Below are 21165 nucleotides of genomic sequence, written 5' to 3'. Positions count from 1 at the left end.
ACAGGTAACACCTACCATCGTCCCAGGCTAAACAGCTCACTGCCCCTCCCCAAGCCTCCATGACCAGAAGCGGTGCCGTGCTATTAGCGACCTTACATTAGAGCAGGCCTGCCCCCTGACCTGCCTCCCCACCTGAGCGCACGGAGACGATCCTGTTGACGCCGTCCATGACGGTGAGCGGGTCGTGGCGCCTCTCCGTGGAGCACTGCCGGTCAAACTCCACCCGGAGTCCTTCTGCGCCTAGAAGGCAGGGGAGCACAAAGCAGAGTGACCACTCCCGCCCGACCCGGCGCAGGACAGGCCACCAGCCACCACGCACCACACGGAAACCGTGAAGCCAGAGCCTCGGCGTCTAACAGCACAGGAAAAGCATGAAGTCGGGCAGGACGGGCCTCGAGACAGAGCCTGGGACGGACTGCCCTGCCCCCACAGGAGCCTGGGCCTGCGAGGGGGCCGCCAGAGGGCGAGAGAGCCCGGTCAGCTCGCTCTGAGATGTCACCTCTGGGTCGGTTTTCGGGCTACCACCCAGTCACCAGACCAAGCTTTATTATCCCGTCCCGCATTTAGAACCACATCCGTCGAGCACCTAGCATTAGATCGAGTCTTCTGTGGGCCAAATCAGCTCACAGAGTTCACGAGGGGGAAGGACCTGGGGATGGTGGTGAAAGGGGGGTGGCGAACCTTCTCCCAAAACAATGCAACATTGTAAAAAATGAGGCTTCCAGGTCTCGGCAAATCAGTTAAAGGCAAACTAGAAACTGAAAAGTGTGTATTCATGAACTAACTGCTAGACTGAGCTGTGGTATTCCCGACGGGGGGCGGGGGGGGGGGCTGCTCCGCCCTGACCTAGGGTGGGGCTCTGCTGGTGTGGGTGGGGCGCACCTCTGGGGAGTGGCTGATTCAGGGCTGGGGCAGTCAGCACTTGGGGAGGATGGGGAGGGCAGACCAAGGACCGGGGGAAAAGCCAGCATTGCTGCAGGCCTGGCCCAAGGCCACGGAGTGTCTGTGTGAGTGTCAGACCCGAGAATGACCCCAGAAATGTAACAGGGAGGCCCTGGGCGTCAGGGAGCACAGAAGGGCTGAGTCGGGTGCTGCGGGGGCCTGGCCGAGCTGGGGCGCCTGGGAACAGGGAAGGGCCGGGCATGCGCATGTGAGGAAACCACAGGAACACCGAGTTCCGCGGCTCCCCTGCTCCCACCCACACGCAGGCCCATCAGCAGAAGGGGAGACCGATGGGCTTGGGCACTCCGCTGGGCAGACATGGAACTAGCGGTGGAAGGCAGGCTGGGACACGGGAGCAGAGCGCAGTGCCGTGTGGGAGCCAGGGTTTAGGGAATGATGCCAGGCTTGTTACAAACCTAGCACAAAACCACCTATCAGTCACAGCATAAATCGTCTTAAAACATCAGACTTCAGATGACACGGTATGTTATCTAAAATGTCCAGTGTCCAATTAAAAGCTGTGACCGACAAGCGCATGAGAAGTATGAGCCACACTCTCGAAGAAATCCAGTCCATGAACGGCACCTCACTCTGGCCCGCCAGGTGCCGGGCCAGCAGACAGGAGCTGCAAAGGAGCCATCCATGTGTGCAAGAAGAAAAGGAGAAAACGTGGTAACAAACAAAAATGTGAGAAGGGACTGATATATACAGAACCTCAATAAAGAGAAAGGAACTATGAAAAAGTACTGAAATAACATTTTTGGGATGGAAAGTACAGTGACCAAAAGGAAAGATACACCAGCTGGACAAACAGCAGATCGGAAGGGGCAGGAAAAGGACCCATGAACACAAAGACTATAAAGTTGCTGACACTCTATCGGAAGAACATGAGAAAAAAAGACTGAAAAACAAATACAGTCTCAGACCCCCAGGAGACAGCATGAAGCATGTAAGCATATGCACTGCACGCTAGAGCAGGGGTGCAGACCATCCGACAGACAAGCCCAGGCTGAGACGGCTGCACGGGTGAAGTCCACCACCCACTCAGAGAACAGCACTGACCCCACCTACCCAGACGCCTTCCGAGGACAGAGGTGGGGGAGCACTCTGCAATTCAACCTCTAAGGCCAGAGTGGGCCCAGTGGCCAAGCCAGACAAGGGCAACACAGGGAAGGAGAGCCACAGAAACAACTCACGACAAGAAAAAAAAAAAAAAAAAAAGGCAGGAAAGCTACAAACCAAACCATTCATGAAAAGAGAGGCAAAAATCCTACATAAAATGCTAGCGCTGCTTTCCATCTGCTCAGGGTCCTGGGACCGACCGCCCATGGACACACTGGTAAACCAGCCCGAGGGCGAGGGGCAATGTCTCTCCATGAGGTGTGCAAGCAAGAAAGGCAGGGGGCGAATGGAGGAGCACCACGTGGCAATGCCCACGGGCCAGCGGCCTGGGTGCTGAGCTGCCGACATCATCACAGAGGGGGGACCAGCAGAGCCTGAAGCTTCCAGATGCCGGACCACAGCCAGCAGTCTTGCTGAAGGGCCCGACTCCCTGGGCCTCCGAATGCAGCAGACGAGCGGCCAGACGGGCCTGGGGGACCCACGGGCTGCAGTGCGGGCAGAGGGCGCACTTCCAGGCCCAGGAAGCCCAGCAGGTCAAAGGCCCACGTTCCCCATCAGGTGAATCAGTGAGGAAAGGCAAAAAGTTAATAGAGAAACTTAACAGGTAGAAATCATCAATTAAAACAGACTTAAGAGAATACACATTTGGGGGATGGAAACTGCCCAGAAATGCTGGTCAAGGAGGGCTCTAAGTTGGGGCTCTGTCACTCTGGTGGGGGGGGGGCACAGGGCTTCCGGGACGGGCACCAGGCTAGTTATGGACCTGAGTGCTGGCCCTGGGCACCCGTCTGGTGGTCATTAAGAGACGTTCATGATGCCTGGTTTTCTGCCATGGTTTCTTTGGAAAAGAGACGAGCCTTTCTGAGAAGAGCGGGGAGAAGTGACTCTAATGCGACTCTGCTCTGTGCACTGGTGATGGCCGCTCCTCGGACGCGGCTGCAGCCCCTGCACCCCAACCACCCGCAGTACCTGGGATCTTCACGGTGCCGCTGGAGGACGTGTCGTCCGTGTAGGGGTGGCTGCTCTCCACCACCACGGGCTGGGAGGACAGGCGGCCGCTCTGCGAGTCGGTGGCGACGTCCTCCAGCTCGGTGACGCACAGCTCCAGCAGCATGTCTGCCACCTGTGGGGAAAAGGGCGATGCAGGGGGGGGGGGGGGGGGCGTGCTTGGGTGCCGCCTCTGCTCTCCCAGCTTCCAGATCCTTCTTCGGGGGCCGGGTGGCAGAGCAGAGCACTCGGGGGCGGAGGTGGGGGGTTGAGAAATCTAGTTCCCATCAGGGCCCAGTTTCCTCAGGTATGAAATCACAATGGCCCAGGGCTTGCATGGGGGCGGTGATGCTCATGGGTGGCCCAGGTGCCGGGAGCGGGACACAGACCACTGGGCACGTGCCAACTGAAGGAACAAAACACCTATGATTGCAACAGTATCTGTTCACCCCAGACGAGAGGAGCTGGCTTCGGGAACAGACATATTGAGGGGAGGAGCAGAAAGGTGATCAAAATGGCCAAGACCCTAAAGGCACGGGGAGATGGTGGTGGCGGTTGGGGGGGGGGGGGGGGGGGGGGGTCCAGAGTGCAGGACACAAGAGGAGCCCTCTAGCCATGCAGCCAAATAGCACCAGAGTTATGACCCCAGAGCCAGCGGGGGCTCCTGACCCTGGGACAGGAAGGACTAGCCACAGCTGCTCCACAATCCACATGCCCAGATTCCGCCCAAATGTTTTAGTGTCTCGCATTGTTTAAATAGTCAGTACTGGTGATTATAAACTCCTTGGTTACTACGTTTAAAAACAAGCAAGAAGATGTCATTACAGCAATAATGCATCTACCTACACGCAGTTTTTTAACTTGGAAAGAAATAAAACTATTCTCTGTTCTATTCTTTTCAAAAACAAATGTTTCCTTATACTAAGATGACCCACAGGGGAGCTCAGGGAGCAGCAGAAGGATTAACCCTGCTGACATCTAAGCACTATCGCTGCAAACTTCAGTGTATGTGTCTCTCTCTCTCTCGTTTTTAAGAGTCCCCACTATTAGGGCCGGGAAGGACCCAGGAGCAGCATCCTGCCACTGGCCAGGGTGGTTTGAAGCCAACCCTACCTCTGTTCCCCACTCCCCTTGAACCTGGCGTGTGTCACGGAGACGTGGACACCAGTGTCATGCCACTGCTGCTGCAAAGCCCGCCAGGGCCCTCTGGGCTGCAGGACTTTTCTCTGTGCTGCCCAGCAGCCTCACAGGAGGGTGACAGTGGGGTCACAGGCACAGCTTTGCCCCCAGGGCACTCCGGGCCCCACCCCCTTTCTCCCACCCACGCACCCACTGCCTGAGTAGCCCTTAGGAACGACCTCTGAAGACACCCGCTGTCCCATCTGTACCCAGAGGGGACACCTGCGCTGGGAAGCGGGTGCAGCAGGCATGTGGGTGACACTGCAGGGCCCGCTGCCTTCCCCAAGTGTTCTCGCCCGAGTCCTTCCTGCTCACGATAACCTCGTGCGAAACCAGTGTTTCACTTGCGCCTACTCCCCTTCATTAACCTCCCAGAACGATGCCAAGTGACTCGCCTCGGAAAACTAGAAAGCAGGGGACTGTAGCGCTAGTTCTTCCTGAATAAGCAACAAGAAACAACAAGTCCCTGAAGGATCTGCGACACCACCAGCTGTGTCCTCCAGGCTGAGCCACGGTCCTCAGCTATTTTATGGTGCAGGGGCAGCGACATGGCGCCCGGAGGAGTGGACAATGCCACATGAGACCCCCTGGCAGGGGGAAGCCTGCTGTTGGACAAGTCCCTACAGAAGCCCAGGGTCCTCAGGGCTGACCGATCCTGTTTCTAGAACATACTCAGGTAACACCGACTTCATACCCCAGACCAGCCATACATGGTCTTGAATTCAAATTCAAGTTCAATTTAAAGAAAGGGAGCTTCCAGTTCCTCAGGTGCGCCCGCCACGTTTCCAGTGCTCAGTGACCATGTGTAGGTAGTGGCCGCCACACTAGAGGCTCAGCACAGGACATTTCCATGGCGGGAAGTCCTCCCAGACCCAGCGCCACCAAATACTGGAGCAGTCAAAACACTGTGGTACATCAGAGCACAAAGAGTTACATTAATGGAACAGAAAAGCCTGTGAAGGAACCCAAATACACACGGAATTAAGAATATGACAAAAATTTGTTTTCGAATTCCTGGAAAAAGATGAACGATTCAATTGTTGATGCTGGGGCAACACGTTTGCTATCTAGGAAAAAATAAAGCTGGATCCATCCTTGATGGATCCCTTCCATCAAGACAAATCTCAGCTGGCTCAAAAAGGCAGATATAATAAGTAAAATCACAAAAATGATTAGAAAAAGTGGATGTCAGCCCTGGCTGGCGTAGCTCAGTGGATTGAGCATGGGCTGCAAACCAAAGTGTCGCAGGTTCGATTCCCAGTCAGGGCACATGCCTGGGTTGCAGGCCATGACCCCCAGCAACCGCACATTGATGTTTCTCTCTCTCTCTTTCTCTCTCCTTCCCTTCCCTCTCTAAAAATAAATAAATAAAATCTTAAAAAAAAGAAAAAAAAAGAAAAAGTGGATGTCTTTAAACCCCTTTGCGGTGGCAAGCATACTTTCAGCATAACGCAAAATCCAGGAGCCGCAAACAAAAACTGGCAGACCCGACATCGTGTCTGCCACAATTAGAAATGTCTAAATAGCTAACCACGTCCAAGTGATGTCAAAGGCGAGCTGGGGGCAACCCTGTGGCATGTTTGACAGAGAAGGGACTTGTTTTACCCAGAATCCTCCTTGACTGCTGTCTACTAGAATGAAATCAAGCACCAGATAAGAGGGAACATGATGTCAACAGCAGCTTTGCCCGCGGAGAGAAGGGACCACACCGCCCGCCTGGGGCTCACCTGGGGGTAGGCAGTGCCCATGCCGGACAGCACGGCCGAGAGCACCTCCCTGCCCTTGTCCCCGGCCCGGCCGCACACGGACAGCTTCAGCAGGTCCACCAGCACGCGGGTGTCATCCGAGACCAGCAGACTCGTGAACTCGTCCAAGGACTGAGGTTCTGGGCCTGAGGCTTTATTTTGGCTTTCAACATCCTAAAGAGTCCAACAGTGAAACAAGGAATACTTATGTTACGAGACAGCCACCAGCTTACCCAGAAACTCAAAGGGTGGGTGACCACTACAGATAAATAAGGGACCTTGTATGTGACATTGAAGACCGTGAAATACCATATTAAGAAATACCCTAAAATCTCTGCCTCCATGTACTGTTTCTAAGACCAATTAACTTTACAAATTAATAACAGCATTTGTCCGAAGGGATGCTTAAACTATAAAGAAAGGACAATTCACACTATGACCAAGTGCATCTCACAGCTGTTCCCTGCACGGCAGGCTGGTAATGAGGTCATGCATGCGAAGTCTATCCCAGCCTGTAAGATAGGCTGGGGCGTTTTCTATCAACTATACTTGTACACGGTATTTTTGTATATTTTGTCTAGATCCTCCTCGTAACTCTTGCCTAGAATCTTACTTGAAGTGACTCATTGGCATGCAAAAATAAAGCAAGAGTCTTCATTTATGTCTGTGGATCTTGGAAGAAATAGTATCTGCCCAAAAAGACTCCTCATTGTCAACTGAGCCCAAAGTCACAAGCAGAGCCCAGAGATCATTGCTGATGGAGACCTCTCCCACACATGCTACCTTTCAGGGAAGAGCCACAGACACAGCTGCCAGCGCCCTGCCCCCCCTCTCCCCCAATGCACTGAGACCTGCCCCATCAATTGGTGCTGCACCAATAGACCCTCATTTGCATGCATCTCTGCCAACCAATCAGATCACCTCATAATGACCCATCAGAAGGTGTGTTTTAGAGCAATCAGGACAGTGCCAGGTGGACCAATGAAACTATATGAATTTGGATTACTCATTTGCATAAAATGGACCAATCAGGGGCAAGGGCAGGCTCATTCTCTATAGAAATGGGCCTTCCCTTTGTCTCAGGTTTGGAGACTGCATTTCCTGTTTAAACTTCCTGAATAAAGTTTATCCTTTCACTGTACTCTAGATGGGGGTGAGGGGGCGGTTCTGTTGGCATTAGATTGGCGGCAGTGACCTCGTGTTGACACCCCCCTCTCCCCTTCAGCGGAGGAAGGGAGGCACGTGCTTGCCTGGGGAGGCATCAAGGCCCCAGTGCACCCACCCCCTGAGGGTGTCTCGCCAGGCAGCTGCCCCCAGCCCTGCTGCCCAGCACACGGGAGCCTCCAGGAGGATATTAGTGTACTGATGTGTTACTATGACATGGGCACCCACACATTTATTCCCCCACTCTATCCGCTAAGAGAGGCTGTGAACGAAAGACCCCAATAACAACGAGCACACGGAGGCCCAAATCTGAGCTTCCAAATACTGTTCTCCACTAAAAAGAACCAAGACTTCGTGCAGAAACATCTGGTCTCTGTGCTGGAGCGGGAAGCAACTTGCTGAGCCCAGAGTTTGGTGTTGCGGCAGGAAGCCAGGAAACACTCAGAGTGATGGGCACCACGTAGGAGGACAGATGCTACCAACTACTTACAGAGGAATTAACCCCAATTCTTCTCTCACTCTTCTTGGGGGGGGGGGGGGACAGAAAAGGAAGGAACGCTGTCCAGCTCCTTCAGTGAGGCCAGCGTTATCCTGGTACCCAAACCAGGCAAACACATCACAAAACACAAACAAACACACACAAAAACTACAGATCGGCACTCCTTATGAGGCAGGTGAAAAAATCTCAACAAAACAGCAAACCCGCCCAGCGACATACAAAAGGGATACACGCCCCAAGTACAGAAAGGGGGATGGCCTGGCCAAACCCTGGGGCGCCGAAATGGCACTGAAGCATTGGTTTGTCCCGGCCACAGTCTTCACTCCCTGGAGAGGACACTCGGAGGGAGAGGCCAATGCTCACGAGCCCCGGGAGCCACCTCAAGGGCCGCGACATCGTCTCCAAAGCTTACGATCCAGCCTATCGGAAGGAGCCGGGGCTCTGGGGAGAAACGGCTGATCCCCGGCAGGGACGTGACAGTGAAAGGGGAGTCTGGAACGCACTGTGGCACCACACGTAAGGAGGGGTCCACACAATCACGGGGACACGTCAGAAAGACAAAGGAATCAGCCGAGCGGGGCTCCTAGTGGCTAAGTCTGGGACGATTTGGTTGCCAAATGATGACAGTCATGTATTAAATAGGATCCCACGATTCTGCACCCAGACAGACAGACAGACAGACAGACACAACGAGGAGGGAAAGCTCTCCCTTACAGGAGACGGACAATTATAGTCCTGAGGACACAATGGATTTGGAAGCACCACCCTGTGACAATGACCCCAGCGACAATGCGTTCAGCTGCGCTCATCAGTGGCTCCTGCAAACCCGCGGGCGAGACGCCATGAGGAAGCAGGTGCTCTCGTGGGCTCGCAGTGTCTCCCGGGTGTACCTTCCCACGGCAGGCTTTTATGTCAATAAAAAGCTTCTCCAGCAGAAAAGCCTGGCCCACACTCTGCGGCGAGTGGCAAGAGTGGACAGCACCAGTGAGGCAGCAAGGCAGCAGTGCGCAGACCCCGAAGGGGTGCACAGAAAAGCCGTTCCAGTGTGAATACCAGAGACACACACCAGGGCGGGACGGGGCAGGGTGCGGGCCTAGACCTAGAAAGGTTACAGTCGGGAAGAAGGGCACAGCCTGCATGGGTGGGAGGGTTAAGCGCCCTGACCGGAGGGACACCCACTGCCATGCTGAGGGGGAGGGTTGTGCCTGCGGCTCTGCCACCCACGGAGCAGGCCTGCTGGCAGCTGGGGACACAGGGGACAGTGACGCCAGTAGATGCCTCGCCCTATTCTATGTGCTACTCCTGCCGCCCTCGTGCATGTGTGAGGTTATTGCAAGAGAAAATATTTGAGAAGCCCCTTGACCTCTTTGGTTTTCGTCATGGTTTCGGCAATGATGCTGGCAGCTCCTGGGTCATCGGTCACCGGGATGAAGGGCCGGGAAGAAGCTGAGGAAGCAGACGGGGTCACTGCGGAGGGGGTGACAGCGTCCTCGGAGGAGAGAATCTAGTTTAAAAAATACACAGGAAGAGCAAAAACTCAGCAGCGCGGCACAGTTCCCACACGCCTCCCGAAAGCCTTACCTGACCACCTCCCCGCCCCCACCATCTGGAATGTTCCCAGGTTTGCAGCAGTGACCAGGTGCTTGTGCCACCGACGCCCCCGGCCCAGCAGAGTCCGGGCAGCCCCTCGAAGTCAGGCGCCTTTGCGTTCCCAGGGAAACCCGGGACTATTCACAACAGGTCCCATGAGGAAGACTAACATGACCTCACATCTCTTCAAGCTGGATTTTCCCCAAAATGAGTTACAAACACTTTTGGTTTTATGAGCTACAGGTTTGCAAGAATTGCAAAGGACTGTGGACTTGCATGTAGCAACTTTTTAAAAAAAGATTTTATGTACTTATTTTTAGACACAGGAGAAGAGAAGGAGAAAGAGAGAGAAAGAAATATCAGTGTGTGGTTGCCTTTCTCTCGCCCTCTGCTGGGGGCCTGGCCCACAACCCAGGTATGTGCCCTGACTGGGAATCGAACTGGTGACCCTTTGGTTTGCAGGCCGGTGCTCAATCCACTGATCACACCAGTCAGGGCATGCAACTTTTTAAAAGAATAAATCTAGTTCTGTTTACATGCTAAAAAGTCTTTTTAAATAAAATATTTTCTTTTCTTTTATCCTCACCGAAGAATATACTCACTGATTCTAAAGAGAAGGGATGAGAGATTGAGAGAGAGAGAGAGAAAAAGGTGGACGTGAGAGAGAGGCTTCAATCGATCAGATGCCTCCTGTACACACCCGCACAGGGGACCGAACCCACAACCCAGGCATGGACCCTGACTGGGAATCGAACCTGCAACCTTTCAATTTCTGGGACAATGCTCCAACCAAGTGAGCCACACTGGCTAGGGTATAGAATATTTTCTAATTCAAGCCCCAAACCACAGCAGCAGGCAGGAAAACACTCTGGATTAAGTGACAGAATGACGAGCCTTCCCTGGCCCTTCCCCTTTCTGCTCTCACACTGCCCGTCTTTATTTTTACCTCCCCTCGCTTTTCTTGCCACGGACTGGGACTCAGCCTCTCTTCCACGTCAGCGGCCAGCACACACTCGTCTCCGTTCATGGGACTGGCCATGGCCGACACGTCGGAAGCGGGTGCCGAGGACGAGAACGAGGGACACTCCACTGGGGCGATCATGCCGGCCGGCATCAGGGCCCCCACCACGGCGTCTCTGTCGGGAGAGAAAGCGGGACCTGGGGCAGCTGCCCTGCCCAGCGGAGGGCAGCAGGCCGGATACCGGCCAGGTACTACCCGAGGGACTCCATTGTTTGCACAGGATATATGCATAAAAGTTTTGGAAAAACACGGAACATCTGAATGCCCATGGTCAGAACAAGAGAAACTCTGCCCATCACAGAAGTGACAGCAGAGCGAGTCTCTAGATTTTCCTGCACAATGTTCCTGGGCTGTTAGAGCCAGAGGGTCATTTGGTGTCTGAACCGCATCCTAGGGGCGCCTCACAGGAGGTGGCGAGCACCCCCGTCCTCTTGTGTGGTCTGTGGCCTGTGACTGCCATTCCTGGGAGTGCTCACGCCTGCTCATCAGGCCCATGACCACGACCCACTGAGAGTCGGTAACTCCTGAGGCCTTAGCGTTTGAATGAAGGGGATTTCAAACAGCCTAAACACCACCGAGTACCAGTGTCAATGAATTCTTCCTCTGCCCCCAGAGATTCATGCCTAATGTACAAATCTACCTTAACTGGATTTTCTGATTCAAATTTCAAGCATCAAAGTGCATGTCACCTAAAACTCACATTATTTAAAGCCAATAAAACCACACTGTCTGAGACACGTCATTCATCAAACAAAGGACAAACCCCCCAGCTCACGTGACTGCAGGATCTCTGACGCCGGCAGGCAGCCTACCTGGCATACATGATCTGCAGCGCGGTCAGGATGTGGGACAGGGCCTGCTGCTTGGCCAGGTTGCCGTCCAGGGACAGGAGGATCTTGGCAAGGGAAGGACGATTTGGCTTGGCATTGCTTGCACCGCTGATCTTGTTACTGGCAGCAGAGGAGTCGGCGTCGGAAGGCACGCCTGCAGAGGGAATGAGAGTTTGGGTCCGGTTTTCAAGGTCATGGTTGGTTCATTTCTGTGATTTAAATCTTTCAGTTTAGTTCCAAAACACAATGCAGTCTGCATTTTGGTATTTCACAGGTGAGGTGGTAGGTTCATCAGTGACTTCTCAGAATACAAAGAATGCATTCATTTTATCTTATTTACACTTCTATAACTTCTATGAAGTTATTTTCAGCAGAGATTCACTGTCACTGCAAAACAATGTAGGTACTTTGGCAAAATTCATTCATAACAATCTATGTCACATGTACAAACTACAAAGATGTTACAATAACTACCTATGTGTACTTACCATTGAAGTGTAAGACTATGAATCTATAACAACGGCAAAAAGACAAGATGCTCCCAGTAGCCCCGGCTGGTGTGGCTCAGAGAATTGAGTGTGGGCTTGCAAACCCAAAGGGTTGCTGGTTCAATTCCCAGTCAGGGCACGTGCCTGCGTTGTGGTGCCAGGTCCCCAGTAGCGGGGTGTGTGAGAGGCAACCACACATTGATGTTTCTCCCCCTCTCTTTTTCCCTCTTTTCCCCTCTCTCTAAAAATAAAATGAATAAAATCTTTTCTAAAAAACAAAACAAAACAAAACCCAGATGATCCCAGTAAAGTCTTCCTGGGCACAGGTCTCAGCTCACTGCCGAGGGGGTGGGGGATGGCAGCGTCTTGAACACAGGAGGCGGAGCTCTGAGTCAGCAAGGCCCCCGTGGCTGCAGTTCACAGGACAGGACCTGAGAGGAGAGGGTTGCCCAGGAACACCCTGAGAATGTAAAGTGCCCCATGTACCCCAGCTGAGGTTGCAGCAGAAGCTGACGGGTGCCTCTGAGCAGGGAGCTGCCCGCAGCCATCAAATGAGCTGCACGAAAGACAGGCAGGCCCAGCACGTCGGCTGGGAAGACAGTGAGGGCCCAGCCCAGCGCCTGCTCCACAGGTCACGTGACGAGATCTCGTCACTCACAGGGCACCGGGCGGGCGCTCTAAACTTGCTACCATGCTGCCGCACCGCACGGAAGGAGTCAGAACATACAAACAGGAGTTACCTAAATAGGAAGCACCTAAGGGGTCCCTCGCGGTCTGGAACAGGACGGGCTCGTGGACGGCAGGCGTTGCCACGTCGACCGTCGTCCACGCCACACTGTGCGAGGACCCGCAAGCCACCCGAGTGATCTTCTGGCCCTCCAAGCCCTGCACCAGCGTGGGCTTCCTGTTCACGGTGGTCGTGCCATTGCCCTGCTGGCCGTGGTCATTGTCCCCCCAGGCGTATACCTGTTGGGGAGAGAGCCAGAATTTTTCTGCACTTCAGAACACTCTGTTTCAACTCTAAAAATCTTGCCAATGACTATAAATGATCATTGACTTAATAACCTCTATTGCTTAGAGGAAGCGAGAGGGGGTCTCCTCTTCATAAATGCAGTAACTTACTTTTTCCTATCCTATTTTGTTTTTAATCCTCACCCGATTAAATCAATATTTAATGATTTGAGAGAGAAGAGAAAGTGAGGGGGAGGGAGAGAGAGAGAGAGAAACATCCATGTAAGGAACACTGATTGGTTGCCTCTCACATGCGCCCGGACTAGGGATCGAACCCACAGTCTAGGTTTGTGCCCCAACTGGGGATCAAACCCACTACCTTTTGGGGTACAAGACAATGCTCCAACCAACTGGGCTACCCGACCAGAGATATTTTTCCCTTTATTTGCAAGGAAAAATGATCACAAACAATATGCTCAGTTTTCAAGTACAGCAGTAGTCCCCCTTACACACTTTTCTGCTTTCCACAGTCTCAGTTACCCTTGGCCAACTGCGGTCCAGAGCCACTCGAGGCAACTCAGGCTGCAAGGAGGGGCCCCACCCCGGACAGGACATTGGTGCATCGCAGGGCCACTCATGGGCTCAGACGGGGACAATTCTGACATGTCAATGAACCTAACATGCCCATCTCTGGGATGTGGGAGCACCCGGTCAGACATGGGGAGCACTGCACACAGACAGCGGCCCTGGCCAGAAACTGATTTTCTCCCTCATTGATGTTATATCAAAATCACACTTACTGCAACGTTATCCAAGGACCCACTGCACATACAGGGCTCAGCACGACCCATGGTCTCCGATGTCCAGGGGGTGTTAGAGCACACCCTCCACAAATAACGGGAGACTCACGCAATTCCCTTCTTGGCTTTACAGAATCAGAAGCTATAACTGACTTTTCATTCATTTTGATTAAAAACCAGTGTGCTGCCCTGGCTGGTGCGGCTCAGTGGATTGAGTGTGGGCTGTGAACCAAAGGGTCCCCTGTTCGATTCCCAGTCAGGGCACATGCCTGGGTTGCAGGCCAGGTCCCCAGTAGGGGGTGCATGAGAGGCAACCACACATTGACGTTTCTATTTCTCTCTTTCTTCTTTCCTTCCCCTCTCTCTAAAAATAAATAAATAAAACCTTTGGGGAAAAAAAAACCCAGTGTGCTAATTTGTTGTCACACATGAATCTTAACAATGTCACGCCCATGAGCCTACCATGGCAGAAGGGACTGTCAAAGCAGAAGGGACCCGGAAAACACCTGAGGAGGACCACTCTTTCGAGGATGAAGCACGTCCATTTCCCCACTGGCTATTCATCGATAAAGTAAAATATGGCTCCTGCCTTAGCAGCAGGAGGGCCCTCAGTGGCAATCTCTTCACACTTCCCTGGGGACTTCAGAGTCGGAAAGCCCGCTCTGTTACAACACGCATTGGTAGGGGACACTTTCCTGGTGTCCCCACTGTTGACATGGGGCAGATGCATGCAGGAACCAAACAGACTCGGCCCAGCTCCTGGTCTGTCAATCTCAAGACACACCCCACCCCACTGGGAGTTACCCCTTTGACAAAAGGACCCGTCCCGACCTCGGCTTACCTGCCCTGCGTCCGTGACCGCCAAGCAGTGCAGGGCCCCAACGGCCACGTGCACGATCTTCTTCCCCCTGAGCCCTTCCACCACCTGTGGCTTCCGCACATGCACATCGGAGCCGTGGCCCAGCCGGAAGTAGTCCCCTTTGCCCCTGCGGGGAGTGGACAGTGTGTGTCAGGGTGTGGTGGCAGCCTGGCGCTGTGCCACAGGCAGACGCCCTCTACCAGGGCACTCGAGCCAGCTCCATGCCAATGCCGCCCACCGTGCCCAAGTTCTCTGACATGACGCTGGAAATCCATGCACTGCTCTTCTCCAACAAGATCCCGTGTGTGTTTCCCAGCATTAAAGTTACCAATGCAAGTTTTCGTGTACAGAAATCAAAAACATGGCAGACAACCTCAAATGCCTCTGACAGGTCCTGTCTCACAGGTGTCCTTCTTTCTAAGCTGCCCCCGGGGCATGACACTCCCGATAAGCCCCTCACGCTGTCCCTGTCTGTGGGGTGCCGCACTCCTGAACTCTTTCGGGAAAAAATAAATTGAAACTCTTTCTTCAACCCATGTGATCCCCTGGATTCTAAGAAAGCTGAGGCCACCTCACACACACCTTGCCCCACCAGGAGAGACACGCTGGACTAAAACCGGCTCGGTGTTGATTTGCAAACAACTCAGTTACAGTGGGAATCTCCTCCTTTAACACTGTCAGTGATCCTGAGTTGAAATAGATATGGGACAAGGGTGCCAGCCTCCCCCCAGGGTGGGAGCGGGAGAGGGCGCACAGCTGCATAGCAGGCGCGTGGGGGCAATGGGCAGGGCACATACCATGTCCACACCACGCCCGACTTGGTGAGCGCCAGGGAGAACTGGGCGCCACACTCGATCTGGCACACACCCTGCCCGTTCAGCCTCTCGATGTTTTGGGGCACGTTGCAGCCCTCGCTTCCTCCCCGGCCCAGCTTTCCAAAGTCGCCGTCGCCCCAGGAGAAGACCAGGCCTAGGTTTAAGGAAGAGAGGCTTCAATCCAGAGTCTGCCCATGTACCCCCACCGGGCGGGGCGCGCAGGGGCGGGGCGCGCAGGGGCGGGGCAGGCACACCTTCATCGGTCAGGGCCAGGGTCTGCGCGTCTCTGCTACCGCAGGCCACCTGGATCACTCGGTGCCTGAGCAGCACCTTCACCTGCTCGACCGCAAATGGGAGAACAGTCAAGCCAGGCACTGAGCCCATCTGAAAGCCCATCCATCACACACCCATCTGCACGGACTTTCTCAGACTAGAAGCTTAGGTTCTCTGGAAATCTACCGATGGTAAGCGTTCCTTAGGCTACAGACATGAGCGTACTCACCATCTTGGGCTTCAGCTGCGTCGTGTTATCGCCGTGACCCAGGCGGCCGTACTCGCCCAGGCCCCAGGTGTAGAGCTCCCCGCTGGACGTGAGCGCAGCGCTGTGCGAGCTCCCACAGGCGATGTCCCGGATGCGCTTGCTTTTCAGCGCCTCAATCAACCGCGGCTTGTCGCAGTTCCTACAGCAAGTAAGGACAACACTCCCTGTGATCGACTGGCTTTGTTTTTAAGGGGGAAAAAAGCAACATCTACAGGTCCACTTAAATACAGGCACACCTCCACACAGAACGTGTAAGGCAAAGCCACACTCTGGGTCATGTTCCAAATACATTTTAGGTTCGCTTCTCATCAGTCACCGTCCCCCCACCATTTACTTTTCTGAGACAGAACGATCAATAGGCACTGGCCATGACCACCGGTACCAGCCTGGATTAGCAAGCGACGGGGGGGCGCATGCTTACAGCCTGCTGAAGTGTCCCAGCTTGCCATCATCGCCTTCCCCCCAGGAGAACACCTTCCCGTCGACGGTGAGCGCCGTGGCGTGCCGGCCACCTGCAACGAGCACACGGGGGCAGCCGTCAGAGGCGGGTACATGGGGATCACGTGTAGCTGCCTATTCTGGCTGGTGTACAGGAGGCACTCAAAGAACACGTGTTACATAAGTGAGTGAAAAACGGGACCGACGTTTCAGGGAGACGGATACATAACCTAAGCGAGCTTTTACTAAACTACAACTACAAGGGTGAAATCCTAGAAAGAATTTCACTTGTAAAGCAGCAGCAAAATCATGTCCTTTATTAACGGGACTGCTGCTAGGTGAAATCCGTCAAGATCGACTTTCAGAAGGACACTCAGGAGGAAGGACGCCTGTTATCAGGCAAACCCTCAGGTGCAAGGGCAATCGAGCCTGTGAGGATTGTCCCCCAGCCGGGACCCATGTAGGCCAAACGCAACCGCGTGTAAGTGGAGTACCTCGCTCTTCCCAGACACGTCAGCCCAGGCTTTCCCCAGCAAGAACCCATCTCCAGCCCCCCCACCCCCTGCAGGAGGGTCCCCAGCGTCCCTGCCAGCTCCTGGGCCCCCAGGCCTCCCCCACACGTCACGCCGGGTTCCTTACCACAGGACCCAGGTAAGAGAACAACAAGGTGCTCAGCTAGAAACCACACTTCCCAGACCCCTCAGCCCAGAGAGGATGGAGACAGAGACGAGAGACAAGTGCGGCTTGTAGAAAAGAGCTTCAGGTGTGGGGGGCTGTCAGTGAGGGTGGACTGGGGGGTCCGCTCCACCTGGGCATAGAGCTGCCATACAGGCCCCAGACCCACCCTCAGGGGTTCACAGGGAAAGCAAGCGCACACCTTGCTGGGGACCCCGCCCACCAGGAGGCTGAGCCCCTCAGCCCAGGCACACGCCAGGCTTTGTATCTGTATCAGTTCCCGTCTGCAGGGACCTCTCAGGGTGCTGTGACGGGTCTGCTAAGTGGAAGGCCTGTGATCTTTGAAAGGATTGTTCTCATCACTGGGGTGCACACGCACGCTGGGAACCTAAAGGCAGCTCCAGGCTCCTTCCCGGACAGAGCGTACACCTCCAGGCACAACCCGGGGAGGTTTCAAAGGCGCTGGCTGTGACACTGAGCCCAGGGCTCCCAGACTGAAAGCCGCCCCCGGGGGCCATCACTGGCAGAGGGGCCCCGGTCCCTGGCGGAGCACGGGTGGCAGCCCCGAGCCGGTACCTGAGTGCACGGCCACCTTCTTGACCATGTAGTTGCTCAGCGCCGTGATCTGGCGTGGGATGGGCACGGTCCCGCTGGACATGCCCAGCCCCAGCCGGCCATTGGTGGCCTCTCCACAGGCGTACACCTTCCCCTCCAGGGTCACTGCAGGAAGCAGAGCAGGGACAGGTCTCACTTCTCACGCACAACAACTGTTTCTCAGCACTAAGCACAACTCTCAGAAATGTTAACGTTGGAGCAACCGTACCTGCAAACAAGCTTTTAGAGCCGCCGGCCACCTGAACCACGTTCAAAGCAGACAGCGTCTCGGAGAACGAGGGCACCTTTATCTGGAACAGGATGTTCCGTGACAGCAGAGGGAGAAACAGCAGTGGGAGAAAAAAAGACGTTTCCTTTACACTTTTAAAATTACAAGTAGTCTTACTAGATGACACAAGGAATTACTGTTAATTTGCATGATGACATTAACCAGAGGTTACTTTCTCTTAGCGATACACACTGAAGTGTTTTAAGGATGAGATGAGGTGCTGAGGTTTACTCTACAATGAACAGGGGCAGGGTGTGTAGAAAATAAAATCGAAGCTGTGACCATCTGCTGGTGACTGCTGAACGCTAGGACTAGGACATGGGGATGCTGGGACAAGGACCTGGTCTCCCTACATGGTACGTTTAAACACGTCTGTAACTACAGGTGAAAGATGAACGCATGTACTGTAAAGATTCAAACAAACATCTGAGAAAGTACACTGTATCTCAGGTCATGTCCTGCTTATTCTTACTGACTCTGGCATCTCTAGAAAGTTTAAATTTCCCGTTCCGATGCATATGAGTTTATTTAAAATTCTCAGAGCCCTCAGGGACCCCTTCCCACTCCCACGGCAGGAACCGTCTTAACAGTCGCTGCGAGGGTGGCAGAGGTTTGCACCACAGCCCCTAGGGGGCGCTACACCTCTCCTTCCTGGGCATGTGCCAGCATGGGCGTGTCCTCGGAACCCCCCAGCTGCCCCTACCACCATGACCAGCTCTCAAGGATTACTGCCCCTGCCCACCTCTGAGTGGGTCAAGGGACGTGCAAATAAAGATATAAATGCATCGTGCTTGAAAGAACAGGCTAAAATAAGTATGTTCTAATGTTCCTGCTCAGCATCCCCACAAAACAGGTGATGAGAAACCCTGCGACAATCAAGTCACAGAGGAACTGCCCCCGGCACTGGGAATGGCAGGCACTGGTTCGTGACGCCCCGGGGGAGAGACCCTGAGAAACAGAAGGGACACCGGATCCCTAGCCCGTTCAGATGCACCCTCTGTGGCAGCGAGTCCCTGAATCACATCGCGCTCACCTCTGCACGTTTACTTGCTGTTACGTTTGTGGTGAGCAAACTGTGCACGTTTTGAAGGCAAGATCAACACAGTTACAGACTATAATTATCTTCTATGTGCTCATCAAATCTTTTCAAAACTGGATCTTCTCGTTTATAACACAGTAATAATGCAACTAGACCTAAAGCGCACTATCTGCCCAAAACGGAGGCTTTCCCGAAACGAACTCTGGCAGAGCCTGTGCATCCACGGCAGGACTACTCTGGAGAGCGGATCTGAAAACCGTCGTAGGGGAGGCTGGCCCTTCGGCGGGCCTCCAGGACGAGGGCAGCGCGGCCGCGGGGACGTACCTTGGAGCCCTTCAGGCCGCCCAGCTGGTCCTTGTCGTTCAGCCCCCACACGAACACCTTCGTCCTGATGGTGGCTGCCGACTCCAGCCCCGCCGCCTTCTTCCTGACGAGGCTGCCGAGGGAAGGGACACGGACAGAGCCCGTCAGCGTTCAGACATGTTTAAAACCAAAGGAAAGCGACCACACATGCGCCCAGTTTGCCAATCACCACGAGAACTCTTCTGCATCGTTTTAGCACAGTAAAGCCCACAGCAAACCCCACAGCAAACACGGGCATTAATGTTCCGCAGGCTCCGCCTGCTGCCTTTTAACACTGAAGTGTCATTTCCCCCTGTTGTCTGGGTGGCGACCTTTCTGTGACACACCATGTTCGACCCAGCGGCTGTGTGCAGGCTCAGAGCGGCCCCTGCCCGTCACCTTGACCCCCCCCCCACACACACACATACAAAGGTGTGACTGCACAGAACGCTGGCTAAGTGGCCCAGGAGTCACCGCTGGGGCTGGCACTGTGTCCGGTCATCTCTCCCCACCCCCAGAAGAAATAATGTAGCACATGTCGCAATGTGACCTCTGAGGCACTCTAACGCAAAACACCACTTTCTTCCATTTCACTGTCCCCAGGCTCAGGCCCTGCCTCCCTGCCCCACCGATCAGAGGCTCCTCCCACCGCCTGCTCTGTCCGTCCCTCCCCCTGCCTGCCCACAGTGGGCTGCAGGCCTCATCAACAGAGCACTCCTGGTCCGGAACTTGGGGGACCATGAAGTGCGTGGGACAGGGCTGCATTTCCCAGGTGGATGGTCTGATGCCAGGTGCTGACCACGTGCTTCTTCCGCGTGTTGTTCCTGGCTTTTGCTTGCTTTGTTCTACTTTGGTAAGCCAGGATGGAAGCCCAGGGCTTAAGCAGGTTCTAGATGTGTAAGGTTTCTTTAATATTGACTTTTAAAAATATATAGGAAAACTCTTTCATCGGCTACAGGGCACTGGAGAGTGAGCCCATGCACACTGCAATTACCTAAAACATCTCAGAACACGTTTTTAGCTGAAAACACGCACAGGACGCCAGGAGTGCTACTCCGGACATACAGTGACTGGTGCCACCTGCACATCGACCAGCTGGAATGGGGCCGTGGGTACAACTCAGGTAGGAGCTGCCCCACGGAAGATGGCCTGGACCACCCACTAGCCCTCCAGTTATCAGCGAATGGATGATACCCCACAGAAAAGGAATTACATTCAAATATCTAGAAGTTCTTTTGTTACTGTAGTCTGTTAGATCAAAATGTCATCAGTGAGTTTTTGGTTACTTCACATCCACAGGTCACGTACTGATCACATTTGCCCAGTTCATTGAAATAGCTATTGAGGAAGAAAGCACTAATCTATAATCCTTTCCCTTATGAAAACTCTATGATTTACTTAAGTAAACTGGCGTTTTCCTTAATTCATGTACGTAGCTACAATTGGTTTGAAGTGTACCGGACAGTGTTACACCGATTCTAGGTATGGTGGTGTCACACACACTTCCCTTTCCAACAGCTGTGCAAAGGTTTCGGAATAAAACAAGACAGAACCCAGACCCACGATCACAGGGCCCTTGAGAAATCCCTCGAGCACAACCACAGCTCTCGCCATTCGTGACACAGAGCCACTTTCCTGGCAGAAGACACACAGCTGAGGCCGCATGCAGGAGAGCAGCGGCGGGTGGCAGGCCGGGCCCGCAGCGCCCCTCAGCAGCGCATCTGCGACGTGCAGCGCATCTGCGACGTGCAGCGACAGACTCTGCTTGCCTTCTGACCCAGCAATTTCATTTTCAGCAACTTAACTGGGAAAAGACAACTTACCCGAGGAGGGTGAGGGTCGCTGTTCGCTGCTGGGGGACAAGCGGGGCTCGGACAGCCCTTCCTCCCCGTCAATCCCGCATCCACACCGGAGCACGGGAGCCAACGCAGGCAAACCCGGCAGCCCAGCCGGCCTTCCCTGTCCTCAGTGCAGGCTGCTCCTCGGCCAGACACACCCGTCCCGCCCGCTCCGCTCTGGTAACCGGCCTTTCCCGGGGTCTGCCTCTGGAGCGACTTCTCCATGTTCCAACACATTGAGGCTCCTGGGCAGCCTCAGAGCACCGAGCGCTCCCCCTTCCTGCCCGCCGGTCGCTGCAAGGCCACTTGGTTGTGTGTGAGCCTCTCTGATCCCACTTTGTGCGCTCCCCACGCCCCCCAGCACCCACAGACAGAAAACAGGGCCAGGCCACGGCAGGCGCCCCACAGACATGGTGA

General features: G+C 54.3%; 1 protein-coding gene across 2 annotated transcripts in view; it reads right to left on the bottom strand.

Annotated features, from left to right (window-relative positions):
- HERC2 (HECT and RLD domain containing E3 ubiquitin protein ligase 2) overlaps nucleotides 1–21165 on the bottom strand; it is a 191887-nt gene that overhangs the window by 33497 nt on the left and 137225 nt on the right. For both annotated transcript variants that reach the window (XM_036012745.1, XM_036012744.1), the window contains exons 57-71: nucleotides 18893–19004; nucleotides 17470–17551; nucleotides 17223–17366; nucleotides 15955–16045; nucleotides 15495–15672; nucleotides 15247–15328; nucleotides 14975–15146; nucleotides 14160–14304; nucleotides 12308–12533; nucleotides 11062–11233; nucleotides 10175–10364; nucleotides 9002–9142; nucleotides 5958–6149; nucleotides 3034–3187; nucleotides 133–240 (exon numbers count right to left, since the gene is read on the bottom strand). In XM_036012745.1, the coding sequence (XP_035868638.1) occupies nucleotides 133–240; nucleotides 3034–3187; nucleotides 5958–6149; nucleotides 9002–9142; nucleotides 10175–10364; nucleotides 11062–11233; nucleotides 12308–12533; nucleotides 14160–14304; nucleotides 14975–15146; nucleotides 15247–15328; nucleotides 15495–15672; nucleotides 15955–16045; nucleotides 17223–17366; nucleotides 17470–17551; nucleotides 18893–19004 (2189 nt within the window). The remainder of the gene's footprint in view (nucleotides 1–132; nucleotides 241–3033; nucleotides 3188–5957; nucleotides 6150–9001; nucleotides 9143–10174; nucleotides 10365–11061; nucleotides 11234–12307; nucleotides 12534–14159; nucleotides 14305–14974; nucleotides 15147–15246; nucleotides 15329–15494; nucleotides 15673–15954; nucleotides 16046–17222; nucleotides 17367–17469; nucleotides 17552–18892; nucleotides 19005–21165) is intronic.

The sequence above is a fragment of the Phyllostomus discolor genome, chromosome 12 (assembly GCF_004126475.2).
Source record: "Phyllostomus discolor isolate MPI-MPIP mPhyDis1 chromosome 12, mPhyDis1.pri.v3, whole genome shotgun sequence".
NCBI lineage: Eukaryota > Metazoa > Chordata > Mammalia > Chiroptera > Phyllostomidae > Phyllostomus > Phyllostomus discolor.
Note: the sequence above shows the minus strand (reverse complement) of the source record. Positions and strands in the feature narration are given on the sequence as shown.